This window comes from Protopterus annectens, chromosome 10.part0, assembly GCF_019279795.1.
Source record: "Protopterus annectens isolate FY-2018-M chromosome 10.part0, PAN1.0, whole genome shotgun sequence".
Lineage (NCBI taxonomy): Eukaryota > Metazoa > Chordata > Ceratodontiformes > Protopteridae > Protopterus > Protopterus annectens.
Genome location: NC_056744.1, coordinates 1115572290 through 1115586869, shown reverse-complemented (window position 1 = coordinate 1115586869; position 14580 = coordinate 1115572290). Strand labels below are relative to the sequence as shown.

Below are 14580 nucleotides of genomic sequence, written 5' to 3'. Positions count from 1 at the left end.
CAAAACACAGACCATCAGAATAAGTAAAAAATGTTGATAATCCCTAGTCTTAAATTAGACTTACCCTGATGAAGTCTGTATTGGAGACAGGATGAAAGCATCCTAGTTACTTTTGTTGTATTCCAACAAATCATATGCTAAAATTGAATGTTTCTGTATTGCAGAAAGGATGAAACCATCCTAGTTACTTTGTTGTATTCCAACAAATCATATGCTAAAATTGAATGTTTCTGTATTGGAGACAGGATGAAAGCATCCTAGTTATTTTGTTGTATTTCAACAAATCATATGCTAAAATTGAATGTTTTGGTTATGCTCACAGTAGTTGCTTTTAGACTTACTGGGACTCTCAGATTTGGTATTCAGTAGTTCACTGTGATATATTCAAGTGTCCTTAATGCACATTAATTTTAAATGAGACACCAGACAGAAGTGTTAAGAATTTCTATCTAACCAAGGGCATATTAAATGCAAATAACTTACTCCTTTCTTCATCCAGCTTTATCTGCCAGAATCCCTGGTTTGCATCTAATACAGAAAATAATGTATCATTTGACATAATTGAGACTTCCTCAACTGTAAGAAACTGGTAATGATTTTGTTTTAGTTATTTTAACCCATTCTTTCAGATCAATGCAAATATGAATCTGATCTTGCTTCAGAGCAGTGACCAAATTTCTTACCTGCCCTGTTGACTGTGTTTGTTAACACCTAAGGATTCCATTTGTTTTATTTCTTGCTCAACACTACTCCTGAGAGCTATAGATACTTTATATGGAGCATGGCAATAAAGTACTGACACAGCAGATGGAATTACTTGAATGGGGTATACTTCTGATGCACTACCAAGACTGAAAATAAATCTGTAAAACCATGCAAAGTATCTTCACTATATATCTGTCCAGCATTCAAGTGGACTGGACTGTGTGACCTTTCCTCACACGTTTAATTTATACTTGCACAATATGAACATGAATATGTATCACCATATCTTGCATCACATAAGTCAACCATCTCAAAGTATTAGGCACTTTATTGGATAATTAATTTATCTGAGCCAGTGTTTCTGTTTTAAATACCTTCTTATATGTTTTGCTCTTATATGTACATGTCAGTAGCCTTTGGATTTTACTTGGTGCTCTGAATACAACAGTAATGCATACATTGCTTTACTGTCAGTGATTTGTAGCCCAACTGCTTTAAAACTATTTTGACAAAATATTATAACTTAATACTATTGTCCAGTACAAATTCAAGACTGTATTCATATCGGTATTTATCTTACTACTTTGACTAATTACTAAAATGCACTGCCCTTTACTCTCTGATTTCATGACTATTTTTCTTTTTCCATTTTTAAAAGCAGCAATAAGCAGCAAACTTTCTTATACTGCCTAGGCTACATGTAATCTTCATTTTACTCTCATCTTTGGAAATGAGTTTTGCTGCCACAATTTCTACAAAACGGATTAACTGGCAGAATCTTCCTCCTTTCATGCTTGCAGCGACACCTAGTGCACTACACTGGCACCGCACCCTTAACGCTTTCTTTCTCATTTACATTACTTATGATATGCACTTTACTTTAGGCTTACTTTTGTATTTTATTACCTGACTCACATTTCATCTTACACACAATTTTCACAATAATGTTATTACCTGCATACATGTAATTTTATTCACTCTGTGCAAACTTACAGCTTTTGATAAGATTAGGTCATCAGCTCTTCAAAGTCTCATGACCATTTTTGTTTTATGTTACAAAATACGTTATCATTTAACAGTGAAACATGCTGATTTTTATTTATTTATTTATTTTTTATTTATTTTACATTTGTTGACCGGGATAGTCTGACTGGATGAATGTCCATTTTCAGCGGAGGCCCGGGGAGAAAAGCTCCACATTAAGACAATTTACAAGACAGAATTCTTGACCATATACAATACAGATAATGTCAGACAGGTAAAACATTTCAAATACAGGAACATTTATATAGTACTGTTACAGTAACATACCAACATACCCGACTAAATAAGTTAAAATTTTTGAGTAAAAGGATTAATAAAACATTTTTTTTTGAGGGTAGCATTGTTTATAAAGTTTACCAAACCTTAGGAGGGGAGCTACTACAGTAGGAATTAAGACAGAATATCAGAGTACCTGAAATAGCATGTTAAAGATGGATAGTAAAGAATGGTCCTGCTAGGAGAGAAAGTGTCAGTCAGGATTTGTGCATGGCAAAGCCATTGGGCTTTAAGGAAGATTCTTAATTGCTTCTTGAAAAGTGGGGTAAAAGAAAGGGCTATTAGTTCAGTTGGAAGAGTGTTCCAAGAGTAACCAATAGAGTTTGAGAACAAGCTATCTCCAGATTTGTTGTTGGACTTTAGGGTAGCTACTAGTACCTTATTAGCTGATCGAAGGGTTGTTAGATTTTTATATGGGCAGATGACGTTAGAGAGTATGGGTGTATCTGTGGGATGGTGTAAGATCTTGTGTATAGTAGTAAGTTGCTGGAAAAGAATCTGGCTTTGCAATTCCAGCCATCCTAGCAATTTAAGATTTTGGCAGTGGTGGGTTTGAAAAGGGGCACCAGTGGCAAATCTAGCTGTTATTATAGGCTGTTTCCAACTTATGAAGATTATTTTTGGATAAGTTGATATAGATTAGGGATGCATAGAGAAGGGTGGAGATTAAGTGAGTTCGGGCAATAGCAGTCCTAGCTAGAGGTGTGAGATAGGGTTTAAGTCTGTAGAGGAAACCAAGTTCTTTGTCTTTTGCTTGATTCTTTCACTTTGCAATAAAAGACTCTATACTTTCCATTATGTTTATTTTTATGAATAAATGAATGACATTTTAGAAGTTCAGAATAATTCCTGAATGTCTCCCATATTACTGGTATTTTTTTCTATTTCTTCTTCTTGAAAATATAAAATATCTTCACTTTTTCATGTACAACACAAAGAAATGTGACATCCTGGACACTCAGTTTCCTTCCTTGCTCACAGTGAAAAACACAATGACTATCTTGATCTACAGCTTTCAGTTTCCTGATTAACACACTTATTATGAAATAATTCCTAGTGGTTGCAGATGATCTGTCTTTTATTAAAATATTAAAATACTTTGAAAGTTTCTCATGAGTTATGCAGGTATCACATTTATAGTTATTTTATAGTTATTTTAAAATAATTTTGCAGTGATCTCTGGCTACAAATAGATGATTTTGATTCCTCAGTCTCTTAAACCATCTAAATGGATAACCTAGTCAAACTTATATTCTCTTAGCAGGTTTTAGGAGTGAGTTAGTCTTAACTATTTTTGAAAACATGAGGTCTCTGACTATATTTTCAGCCGTGCATTCTTGTAATCAAGCTTATTATATTTTTGGGAATTACACATAAAATGCACAATTTTCTTAAACACATTGCCTTCTCCAGGATTAATTTAATAACAGTTGCTTAAAGAAACATGATTTTTGCATTTAGATCTTCAACTGAAAGTGTTCATACTGGTAATTAAGTTTATTACATTTCCTTTGAAAATCACAGTGCTTTATTTTTACATTTTTATGGTAAATGCTACATCCTGTCAAGGTTTTGCATCCTTTAAGTTTTTAGTTTTATGTTCTTTTATGATCTTTTTAAGTTGCATGACTAATTGGTCACATGACCCATATGTTCCTCATTTGAAAGTGTTAGTTTGGTGCTCAAATTTGCATTACTAAGCTTATGGACAAAACTGCAGTCTACAGCAGCTAACCCTCCAATAAAATGCTGAACAAATATAGTTTTAGTTTGTGCTGGTGAATTTTGGACTATATATATATATATATATATATATATATATATATAAATATATATATATATATATATATATACAGCTGAGGCACCTTGGAGAATTCTCCTTATTCTTAGCTAAATAGTCAAGGTGTGAGTTGAGGGTGAAGCTCCCTATAAAGATACTTTAAAGGCATTACAATGAGTTTTGAGATTCAGTGCATTTCTTTGAATCACAATTATAGCCCATGCACTTCCAATAGGGCAGGGAACCCTATAAAGCCTCTCCCTCTTCCACTGTGCCCATTTTCTTCCATTATATATATTCCCACCTACACTTTACTTAAATTTCTATCACTCTTACTACCCTATTTCTTACACCAACTGCATCCTTCTTGTATTTCCCTTCTACTTCTCTGTCTATCCTATTTATCGCAAACTAGACTCCACTCTATATTTAATATTCTATTTTCTTATCTCTCCCTCCTGTCACTTGCATGTCCATACCTGCCATTGACTGTAAACTGATATTCTTTGGAAAGAGATATTTGTATCTTAGATTGTTTATTCACCAAGCATGTCTAAAGGAAAACTTTATTTTTCTTCTATATATAATACATAGCATTTTTTTCACTTATTTGTTTGCACGTTATGTACTTCATTGTAACAAATTTCTGATGAAAAAGGGCCCCGCCCTAGCCAAACTAACCAAGTTAACAAAAGGCAAATACATAAACAAATAAATAAAATAATATAAATACTCTATGAATAATATCATTAGAAAACAACAAACAGCCCTAAAATATATAAAAAATGGAGTAATAAATGCCTATTATGCTGTAGGTGGATTGGACACTCTAAACTGGCCCTAGGTGTGAGTGTGTGCGTGTGTGTGCCTTCTGTGGAGGCTGGCAACACAACACTGTAAAACTTCACTGCCAATCATGAGCGGACAGATGATCGGCTGTGGCGACCCCCTAACTGGGAAAAGCCGAAAGAAGAAGACCATATTTTGTAAAAGGTAAATTTGCATATAGAAAAATCTAGACTCTGGTGATAATTAATCAGACAATAAAGTCAAATGAGAATGAAATGTTTAAAAAGCTGTCTTGCAATAATATAATTTCTGTAAGTCATTCTTTAGATCACATGCAATAAATGAATGAATGAATGGATAAATTATCTAAACCAGTCATAAACAATGACTTAGTAACAAAATTTCTTATCCAAAAGTAAAAAGCCACTTAACCTGATGCACTGAAATATTTACAATTACTGAAGTTTAAATATGAAAAACTATTATGCAGACATTTACAGCCATTAGCATACCAGCATATGCCCATTAAGATCTATTTGATCAACACACATGCTAAGACTGAAACAGCTATACTGGTGGAATTTTGCATGCCAACAAGTCAAAATAAAGTTTATCAAAATAAAACTGGTTTAAAAATAATGCTTTTGTTTGCAGGCTTCACATTCCACACCATACCTCTCAACTGTACCAAATTCCTCGGTAAATGCCAGTTTTGAGGGCAAAATATTGGGGTGCCACAAATTCCCGAGTGGCCCCTTTAATTTCTGACTTTCTCAGGTTTTTTTTTTTTTCTTTATTTTTTTTTTTTGGTCCTGATGTCATCATGTGCAGCCATTCATTAATTTAACTTGTAGAGTCAGACCATCAGCCAGGCAGTGCACAGCCCATCTTTCTTGCTCCCGGTAAGGAAAAAAAAAAAGACTGTAACTGGCTGCATTAACTGTCTTATCTGCAAGAGAAACTGAGAAATGGTAACTGAAACGAGAAATGGCAGAGTCTACTCTTGCATACTTGTTATCTTATGTGCGAGTGAGAGATCATACTTAATTATGTTATTTGCTTGCATTGAGACATGTATGTGCATTGTGCATTCATAACTGTCTTATCTGCAAGAGAAACAGCAGTTCTACTCAGCCTGAAATGAGAAACGGCACAACAGGCACCACAGTAGTCTATTACAATTGCTTAGAAGCAGTAAATCTGTCAGAATTCCTGTAACCGATCTTATACTGCAAAGTTTTGACATGAGGATTGATTTATAAGGCACACACATACAAGCCGACCTTTTCCCAGCAACACTTCTGGTCCAGATAGCTATTTCCAGTCCTGACAGATCATATACTGGAAAAGTGGTTTCCCATTTAGATCGTTCATTATATCTACTTATCAGCTTAGCTTTTTTGAGACTGGGAGGTGAAAGGATATAGTGTTCCCTATTATGCTGTTGGGCAGTCTCATTAATTGCCTGACATCTGTAGTTAGCATTCAGCCTTTTGTAATGGAGATTGCAAAAATGAAGTAGTGCTGTTGTTGCTACCTCTCCGAACATATAAAGTGAAGTATTTAAAGCACTGGGAAGATATGGCTTAAGGAATGGAAAACTATGCTTGTTTGATAGCAGACGAGTCTGTGTCTGCTTTATATCACAATCACTTCCAAGAGTGTAAGATTAACTTTTTTTTTTTTTTTTGCATTCTTCACATTTTCCTTTAGCTGTTTTACTGTCTGATTTTTTCAGTCTGATTCCTATCTTTCCTCTTTATTTCTTCTGCATTAGGTCTGAAAAATAAACTTATCTGGTTTTGTAGACTTGTGGGTTTTCTCTGGGTACTCCGGTTTCCTCCCACATTACAAAGACATGCATCTGGAGTGTTTCTTCCAGGCCCTCCGCTGAAAATTGGCTTCATTCCAAGTAGGACTTTCCTGGTAAACAAATGTTAAATAAAATAAATAAATAACTTGCACTTCTCACTGGCTTAGTTTGGCTTTTAGTTTCTGTGCCTTTCAGAATCATCTACTATATGCGATATGCCTTATGCGTACTGTGCTGTGTGCTTAAGTCTTATTGCTACTGTTTCTTTTTTTTTTATTGCACTGCGACCTTTATAGCTGTATTTCCTTTGTATATTGAACTAGTTGGAACAAATGAGATGTCATCATGTGTTTATTGGAGATGGAGTAATTGTGGGCTGCCAGTTCATACTTGTCTGTTTCATTGTTTTTTTGTTGATAGCGAAGTTTCAAGAATTCCATAAGCTTTTGGCTAAACTTAAAAAATGGAAGACTGGTGAAATGCATTTTTCTTTTAAAATAATGCATCGCTGTTTAACATTTCTGACACGTTTTCCATGCACTGATGTTTAACATTTCTGAAACGTTTTCTGAGTGGAGATTTCATCTGGAACTCAACTGTGTTGAAGTAGGACTCTTGGAGCTATAGTTTTGCTGAGTCATTAATTTCTCCCATATTTTACTAGTTATCCTGTTCATGTTTTCTGAGTTCTTACATACAGGGTATTGCTTTATGTTTGTTTTTATCCAGAACCTGAATTTCAGTCATGTATTTGTCCTGTGAATGACTGTCATGTAGCTATGGTGGTCAAAACAGTGTGACATTCACTGTGTCTTGTTTTGAAATAACACATGGAAGTGCTATGCAGTTTAGTTTGCCATATACTAATATGGAGTTCAGAATTATATAGTTTGTGAAGGTGACACCCCACAAAAAATCATTTAAAATTAACATGTTTGATATCTGGACCATCTTTGTTTAATTCTGGTAGGTTACATGATGACCTTACTATTTAAGGTAACCAGACAGTATTGTGCTAAATATGAGAGCCCCAGCGGAATGTCTGAAAGATATTTTTTAACATGTCTAGGTTTTCTCAAACTTGCACAATTTCTGATGAGAAATATTTGTGTAGAATTAACTGGGTGACTTATTTTTTATATAATCACAGAAATGCTCTAACTTTCTATTGCAGTACCTAGCCAAAATACAATTTGAAAGATGAAATCATTCAGCTTAGAATGAGCAGTCATTTATGTGGTTGTGGTCTTATGTAAAACTTGCTTCTTCAGGGCAGGCATTTTAGATGAAGAGAAACTGACATGATCATGTCTGCTGGTACCAGTGTACTTCATTGTTTACTTTGGGCATGTGCACCTTCTTCGCCTGTGGATCAGGGTCACTCTACATCTGGCAGCTCAGGGTACCTTGCTTTGCCTGTGATTCAGGGTCACTCTACATATGACAGCTCAGGGTACCTTGCTTGGCCTGTGGATAAGGGTCACTCTACATCTGACAGCTCAGGTTACCTTGCTTGGCTTGCAGATCAGGGTCACTCTACATCTGACAGCTCAGAGTACCTTGCTTGGCCTGTGAATCAGGGTCACTCTACATATGACAGCTCAGGGTGAAGTTGTCTACCTTAACACTTGAATTGCAGACATTTGTTTGACTGTTGTTTTCTGATTAGACAAGTTTGCAGATAAAGTACTTTCACAACATGTGGGTAGTTTGTGAGCTATGGAAGTGGGGTAGATAATTTATGTTCAGTAACTTTGCTTCAGCAGTTACTCCTGCTATGTTGAGGCACTTTTGTGCATTTGCAGGTAGTTTATATACTTGTCTTGTTTTATCTTATGTGTGAGGGGAAACAATAAATCTTTGCTTACATTGAGAAGTGCGTGTACATTTAATTAGCAGAGTGTTTGTGCACTGACTAAGATGAGAAACAGCGGAGCCTGCATCTGTTTTACTTTACTTCAAAACAATAAATTTAAAACGTGCTCTAACAAGTGTGCTGTATTACACATGGAATATAATTTAATACAATCAGGAAGGTGTATCAAAGAACACGTGTATGTTTCATGTGCAAGATGCCTAGTAATGTTTTTCGGCTTTTCTCGGTTAGGGGTCACCATAGTGGAACTCTGGTCCACTAATGATTGGCAGTGGATTTTTATGGCGCAGAGTTGCCAGCCTGATGCCCAACCTTCAAAGAAGGCACACCCATTCATGCACGCACCTACCTGCATGTCTTTAAACATCACTTGACCATGGGGAGGACATGCAGACTCCACACAGAATGCGCTCCAGCCGAGCAAGGGGCCTATGATTTGAAAACAGCCTAAAGGTAATCTTTATCCACCACTGGCCAGATACATTTTCTTTGAATGTGGGTTTCAATGCTGTTTCAATGAATGTGAGTTTCAAGGGCAGAGAAGTTTTAATGCTAAGTCTATTTTCATTGTGAGTATTGCTTTGTTTAGCAGATGCCTATTAGTGTTTGTGCTATAAAATGTGAAATAAAAGTTTTAAATGAAATCCAAACAATCACTGCAGAAGTAAAGTAGTATGCACATTACAGTGTTTATGGTAAATGAGGAGAAATGGCAAAGTAATGGGACACTGGAATGGCTGCAGGGGGGAGGGCTGTGTATGGAGGGCCCCATTCGACCATGATTTTGTGAGGGGGGTGGCAAACTCAAAGACAACCTAGGGTGGCACAAGCTATGCTACTGATCAGTAGGCCATGGAGAATGACTTTTGGAGGTCCCAGCAAACTATAATATTCTTTTGCTAAGATTAGAATATTGCCTTCCATGAAATGCCATACTTTTACCACAAAACCCACATACTGCAAGTAACCAAAAACAAAATCCTAAGGTTCATCAACTTCTCCCTTCCCAGGAAACATCATTGTACATTAAAAAATGGTTACCATTTACTACAGGGTCTGGAACTCTGGAGTTATATTTTAGTTGTCTTATCTTCAGTTTGCATTTGAAAGTTGGTATTCCATAATTCTACTGGAGTGGGTGGGGTTACATAATTATGTATGCAAATTATATGTTAATCAGTGTACAGATCTGTACGTATTTTTCATGGGCCTCTGTCCAGATTTTTCATGTTTCCAGGTTGAGAGGTATGTTTCACACTCACTTTTGTCTAAATAGTACATCCCAGTGTTGCAGCAATGCAACAACAATGCAATACATTTTTCAGGGCGTGAGGTTAGTTAACTACCATGTGACAGAAATTTGGGATGACGGCTTCTCTGGCAGGTGTTCAGTATTAAATTAAAACTATCGAAGACACATTTAGATTTAAGTGCTAAGTAGATCAGTGAAGTATGATAACGCAAGTCTAAAATAAACAAATAAATCCAAATAATAGCTAGAAGATAAAAATCAGTTCACATTACCTGTGTTTGAAATACTAACCTGTTAGCTTGGGGTGCTGGTCGAAAGAAAGCAATAAATGGCTGGATTAGGGAAAGAATCATAACAATACAGCCAATGACTGGGTGGGCTCCCTTATCCTGCAGTAGAAAGAAAATATGTTATTGATTATAAAATGATGGAAAATACATTTATCTGCTCTGCTGTATTCATAGTAATATTCTATATACATGTTAAAGAAACTTGGAAGTGACAGCATTGCTTAAACTTCAAAAAATACCTCAATTGCTGGCAAACCTAGGGATAAGAGCTCGGTAGCACCAATCTCAAATTCAATAAAAATATCAATCGAACACAGTGCTGCAGAACTGCCAAAGCTGAAAAAGTCACAAATTCCAAGCACAAAAAACTAAACTTAAATTAAATTAAGCTTAAACTTCACCAGAGCAACAAAACTAGAAACACAATGTATTTTGCTGAGATATTATGATTGTGGCACTATTGCTAAAACTATGCATTCAAATTGTCTGGATCAATAAACTGTAAATCAAATGTTGCAGGTACAATAAAATGCACTTTTAAAGCACTGTTTTCTGCTCTAGCAGTATAGTAAGCTTTACGTGCCCTCCAGTCCTTATAATTGGTAGCCCTACATAGTTAAGTCAGCCTGCTACCTTTTACAGTACAGCCTTTTCTCCAGCACTGTGGCACAGTTCCTAAGGTGCTTACTGAAATCTCACATGTCACTGTGTTGTAAATTCCTGACCAGAAGGTGAGATAAGCACCTACCTCATGGAGATGTACTGCTTCATTATCTCACCAATTTATTTTTATTAATAAACACTTCAAGATACAAAATTGCATGCATGTAGAAATATAAAGACCTCTATATACTGAAAATATCATATCTGAATTGCCAGTTTGCCCCCTAGCCTCATTTGATAAGATTCAACATGATAGATATATTGGGATCCCTGTTTTGTAGCATTATTTGGGTCGGAATCACTTTCATCAGCATACTAGAAATTCCTGCTAATATAAAGAGAGCACAAACAAAAGACTTTGCAAATAAGACAATAAGAAGATTTCTACCTGGTACCAACAGGAAAACTGCAATGATTGTAAGCTGGCTCCCAGAAGGTTTCATATCATAGAAAATAATATTTCCCATGCTCTCAAAAAAGGTATAATTATAATTCTTTTCATTTGATTTTCTGATATTTACAAAGTTTTCTCTTTTTTTCTATTCACACACTGACCATCTAGCCAGCCTTCCTGGTCATTGACTTAATCCATTTGTTCCTCAATGACAAGCATGCAAAGGACCATTCATTCCAGGGACAGAGGGACAAGTACATCAGCAGAGATGCTACCATTTTTTAATGGGGAAGAAGGTTTATGCTATATGGCCCTAACCCCCATTTTAGAGAACCTATATAGTACAGTCCAGTTAGACTCAGACTGTGGGAAGTTTATCTGCCTTCCTTTGGATGTCACTAGTGTAGTAACTTTGCCTCTGCCCTGGGACGATCAAGCTAGCATTAATCATTCACTCTCATCCTCCTGTGCTTCATTCTTCCAATGCCTTTGCAACTGACTGAAAGCATTCTCTCTCTGAATTGTAGAGAGGACTATATTACTGCATGCCATGGAGATGGCCACGGACTTTTCCCAGTTTTTACATTTTTTTTAAAACCAAAAAGAGTGTCAACCCCCTAAAGGTATAAAACAAGATATGGCCAGGATGCTGATCTTTTCTAAACAATATATTAAAATGGCACCTTTGATAGCTCAACAGGTATTACAAGCTAATGTAATCCAGTATTATGTTTTCTGAATTCTAAAAGACACTTTATACACATATTCAACTGAAAAGATTATTTTTAGGTCGTGCAAAACAAAGCACACTAAGAGCAGTGGTTATCAAGACCTGGGGGGGGGGTTCAGTCTCTTACATTACTAAGCTATCCTAATTCACTACCTGATCTTAGATATGAACACAAAACCATGTCTGACAACAGCAGAGTGCAGCTTTCCATAACCAAAACTGACACATCAGCATCACTACAATAGCAGTAAACAGTATCCGGTATGCATTAGTCCTGGTAATTTAACACAGCCTCATAGAAAGTGAAACTCAAAATTTTGCATGTGCCAAATGGAATGCTGTCCATCGATAATTATTCTTTTGTATAAAAACAAATCAGCTTCTTTAACTTTATCTTTTTTGATTAAATACAGATTCAACATTTTGTTTCCAATGTTCCAAGGAATTTGTCTTAAAATTACTCACTTGTGTCATATATCCATGGGAATACCAAGCCCATAGTCTAACACCGGAAGCACATTAGCTCCTAAAAAAAGTACAGAGCAACTACGTAATAAATGTACTTAGTAAAATGCTTGAATGCATAATAATAAATGGACAAAAGGACAAAAAACAGGTAGCAACAGAAAAGTGAAAAAAGCAGAAGATAATCAACAAAAAGAAAAGAAAATGTGGCTAGCCCACAATTAAAGTGGGAAGTACACAGACCTACATGAACAACAAAGTTAATTAACAGCTGATGTACAAGTGGCTCAGGTGAGGTGAATTTCAACCAGAGATGAAAGGTTAATACTGCCAGCTCAAAGTACTGAATTATGTACCCAGTGTTTCAAAAAATCTGTGCAAAAGGTATGAGATGAAAGCATATGTAGCTTTTTTTTATTTTTTGCAGTGCATAATCAGAATCAAGCATGAATCTTGTTGCAGGATATGATGCGCTCAAAAAAGAAAGTGCTGAAAGACATGCAGCAAGGTTATTGCACTAGAAATTGTGTAAACATTACAGCATTACAACATACAGGTAGGTGTGAGGTATTGGGTGCATAAACCTCAAAGGTTAAATAAAGATGTGGAAGTAATGATCACATAGGATCATCCCATACTAACAGCTAAGTCAAAGAAATTATACTCCTTAATGCAGTTCAACAATAAAAAGATAAAAGAAACATTAAATCACAAAACACGACTGCTATAACCAATGCAGTAAATGCTCTGCTCCAAAACTTGTATGTAAACAATCCAACAGCAAATGGAGTCAAAACATGGCTAAACATATACTATTCAGTAACGGAAATGACAATACAAGTGGTTAAAACATAGAGCTTTACTTCATATCAAAATAATAAAAATGGGAAGTGCTTTCACACCTCTCCTTGTTGCTTCATCAGACCTATTGGTTAGGGGATACAGTAAAAGGGAGATAAATAAAACATTTATGTTAGACTAAGCTCATTAAAAAAGATACCAATCCAACTCAATTAATTCAAACTTGGTGCAAAAAAAAATAGCTTATCACAAAACACATATCAGAACATTGTTTTCATTCAGTTTGCAGTGAATACCTAGCAGCAAACATTGGTCATATTTAGTTCATAAAAGAATCAAAACTTTATCAATGTCTTCTTGCTTTCAGATGGGGTTTAATGGGAGTCCTGTTGTTGAGACCAGTGCCTTCAGTTGCTTGTAACTTAATAATCCATTCTGATTCATTAATCTCTATTTTGTTTCTTATGTCTCCTTGCCTCATAGTGACTTTTGTTTTATTCAATACCATGAACTTAAAGCAATGTGATTCATTAGTGTCTCTAACATGCTTGGCTAAAGCATTATTTGGTGTTCCAATCCTAATATTAAAAATATGTTCACGTATTCTGCTACGCAGGCCTCTGTCTTTTTTTCCTACATAAAATTTACTGCATATTTGGTACCTTGATAGATATACTATGTGACTGGTGCCACAATCTACTATTAGCTTAAAGAAATGTCACCTCCCCGTGTCCAGATGTATAAACACTCCTGTTTGTATAAAACTGCAATAGTTGCAGTGTTCACAGGGACTTTTACTTAATACATGTTCATTATACTTAGCCATCGCTATTTCTCAAGTATCTTTCAGATAACACAACTTCCTCTTAAGGGATTTACAGTTTTTATAATTAACTTTAGAGCATTCCCCATACTATACCTCTCATAGTTTCATTAGTTAATAACACCTGCCAATGTTTTTTTTTATAATTTCCATGACATTTCTTGAATTGCTAGCAAAATCCAAAAGAAGACTAGTACCATAATATCTTTCTGGTTCTTGTTGTGCTAAATTAACTGGTTCTGAAAAATATGGTCTAGCTTCATAACCTCTCATCTTACAAAGATCCTTCAAATGTTCATCTATCTCCCTTTTACTGTATCCCCTAACCATTATATCCCTGCAAAAGGAATCTAGTTCCTTATTAAAATTCTCATCTACCATTGTTAGCTTGGATAACCTAATTCCTTGGCTCTTTATAGTATTCTTAAACACATGCCCTCTATGCATACTGTTCCTATGCAACTATGAATTTTTATGGCATGGTTTCCTGTACATTTCTGTTGATGTCTTGCCCATCTCTTTCTTAACTTTTACATCTAAAAATAACTCTCCTTTGTAGACTATAGTCTAGTTTACCTACAGTAAAGTTGAGAAAGTGAGTGCAACTATTCATGTGTCTGTAAAGGGCCAGTAATTCTATTAGTGGGTGGTGGCAGTGATTTCTATCTTATAGTCTGGGTAAAAGGGGCACAGCTGGAGAACCTGTGCCATCCTTCCCCAGGAGTGTCTGTGTGGTTGTATATAACTCTTATCTCACAGTGTGTGTGTGTGTGTGTGTGTGTGTGTGTGTGTGTGTGTGTGTGTGTGTGTGTGTGTGTGTGTGTGTGTGTGTGTGTCAGGTACTTGGGCAGGGACACGAAGCACTGGTTGGACAGAGAG

General features: G+C 35.8%; 1 protein-coding gene across 2 annotated transcripts in view; it reads right to left on the bottom strand.

Moving 5' to 3' along the window:
- The window catches only part of LOC122813500 (putative ferric-chelate reductase 1), a 948313-nt gene that overhangs the window by 333766 nt on the left and 599967 nt on the right, over positions 1-14580 (bottom strand). For both annotated transcript variants that reach the window (XM_044085846.1, XM_044085847.1), the window contains exon 12: positions 9827-9924. In XM_044085846.1, coding sequence (XP_043941781.1) covers positions 9827-9924 — 98 coding nt within the window. The remainder of the gene's footprint in view (positions 1-9826; positions 9925-14580) is intronic.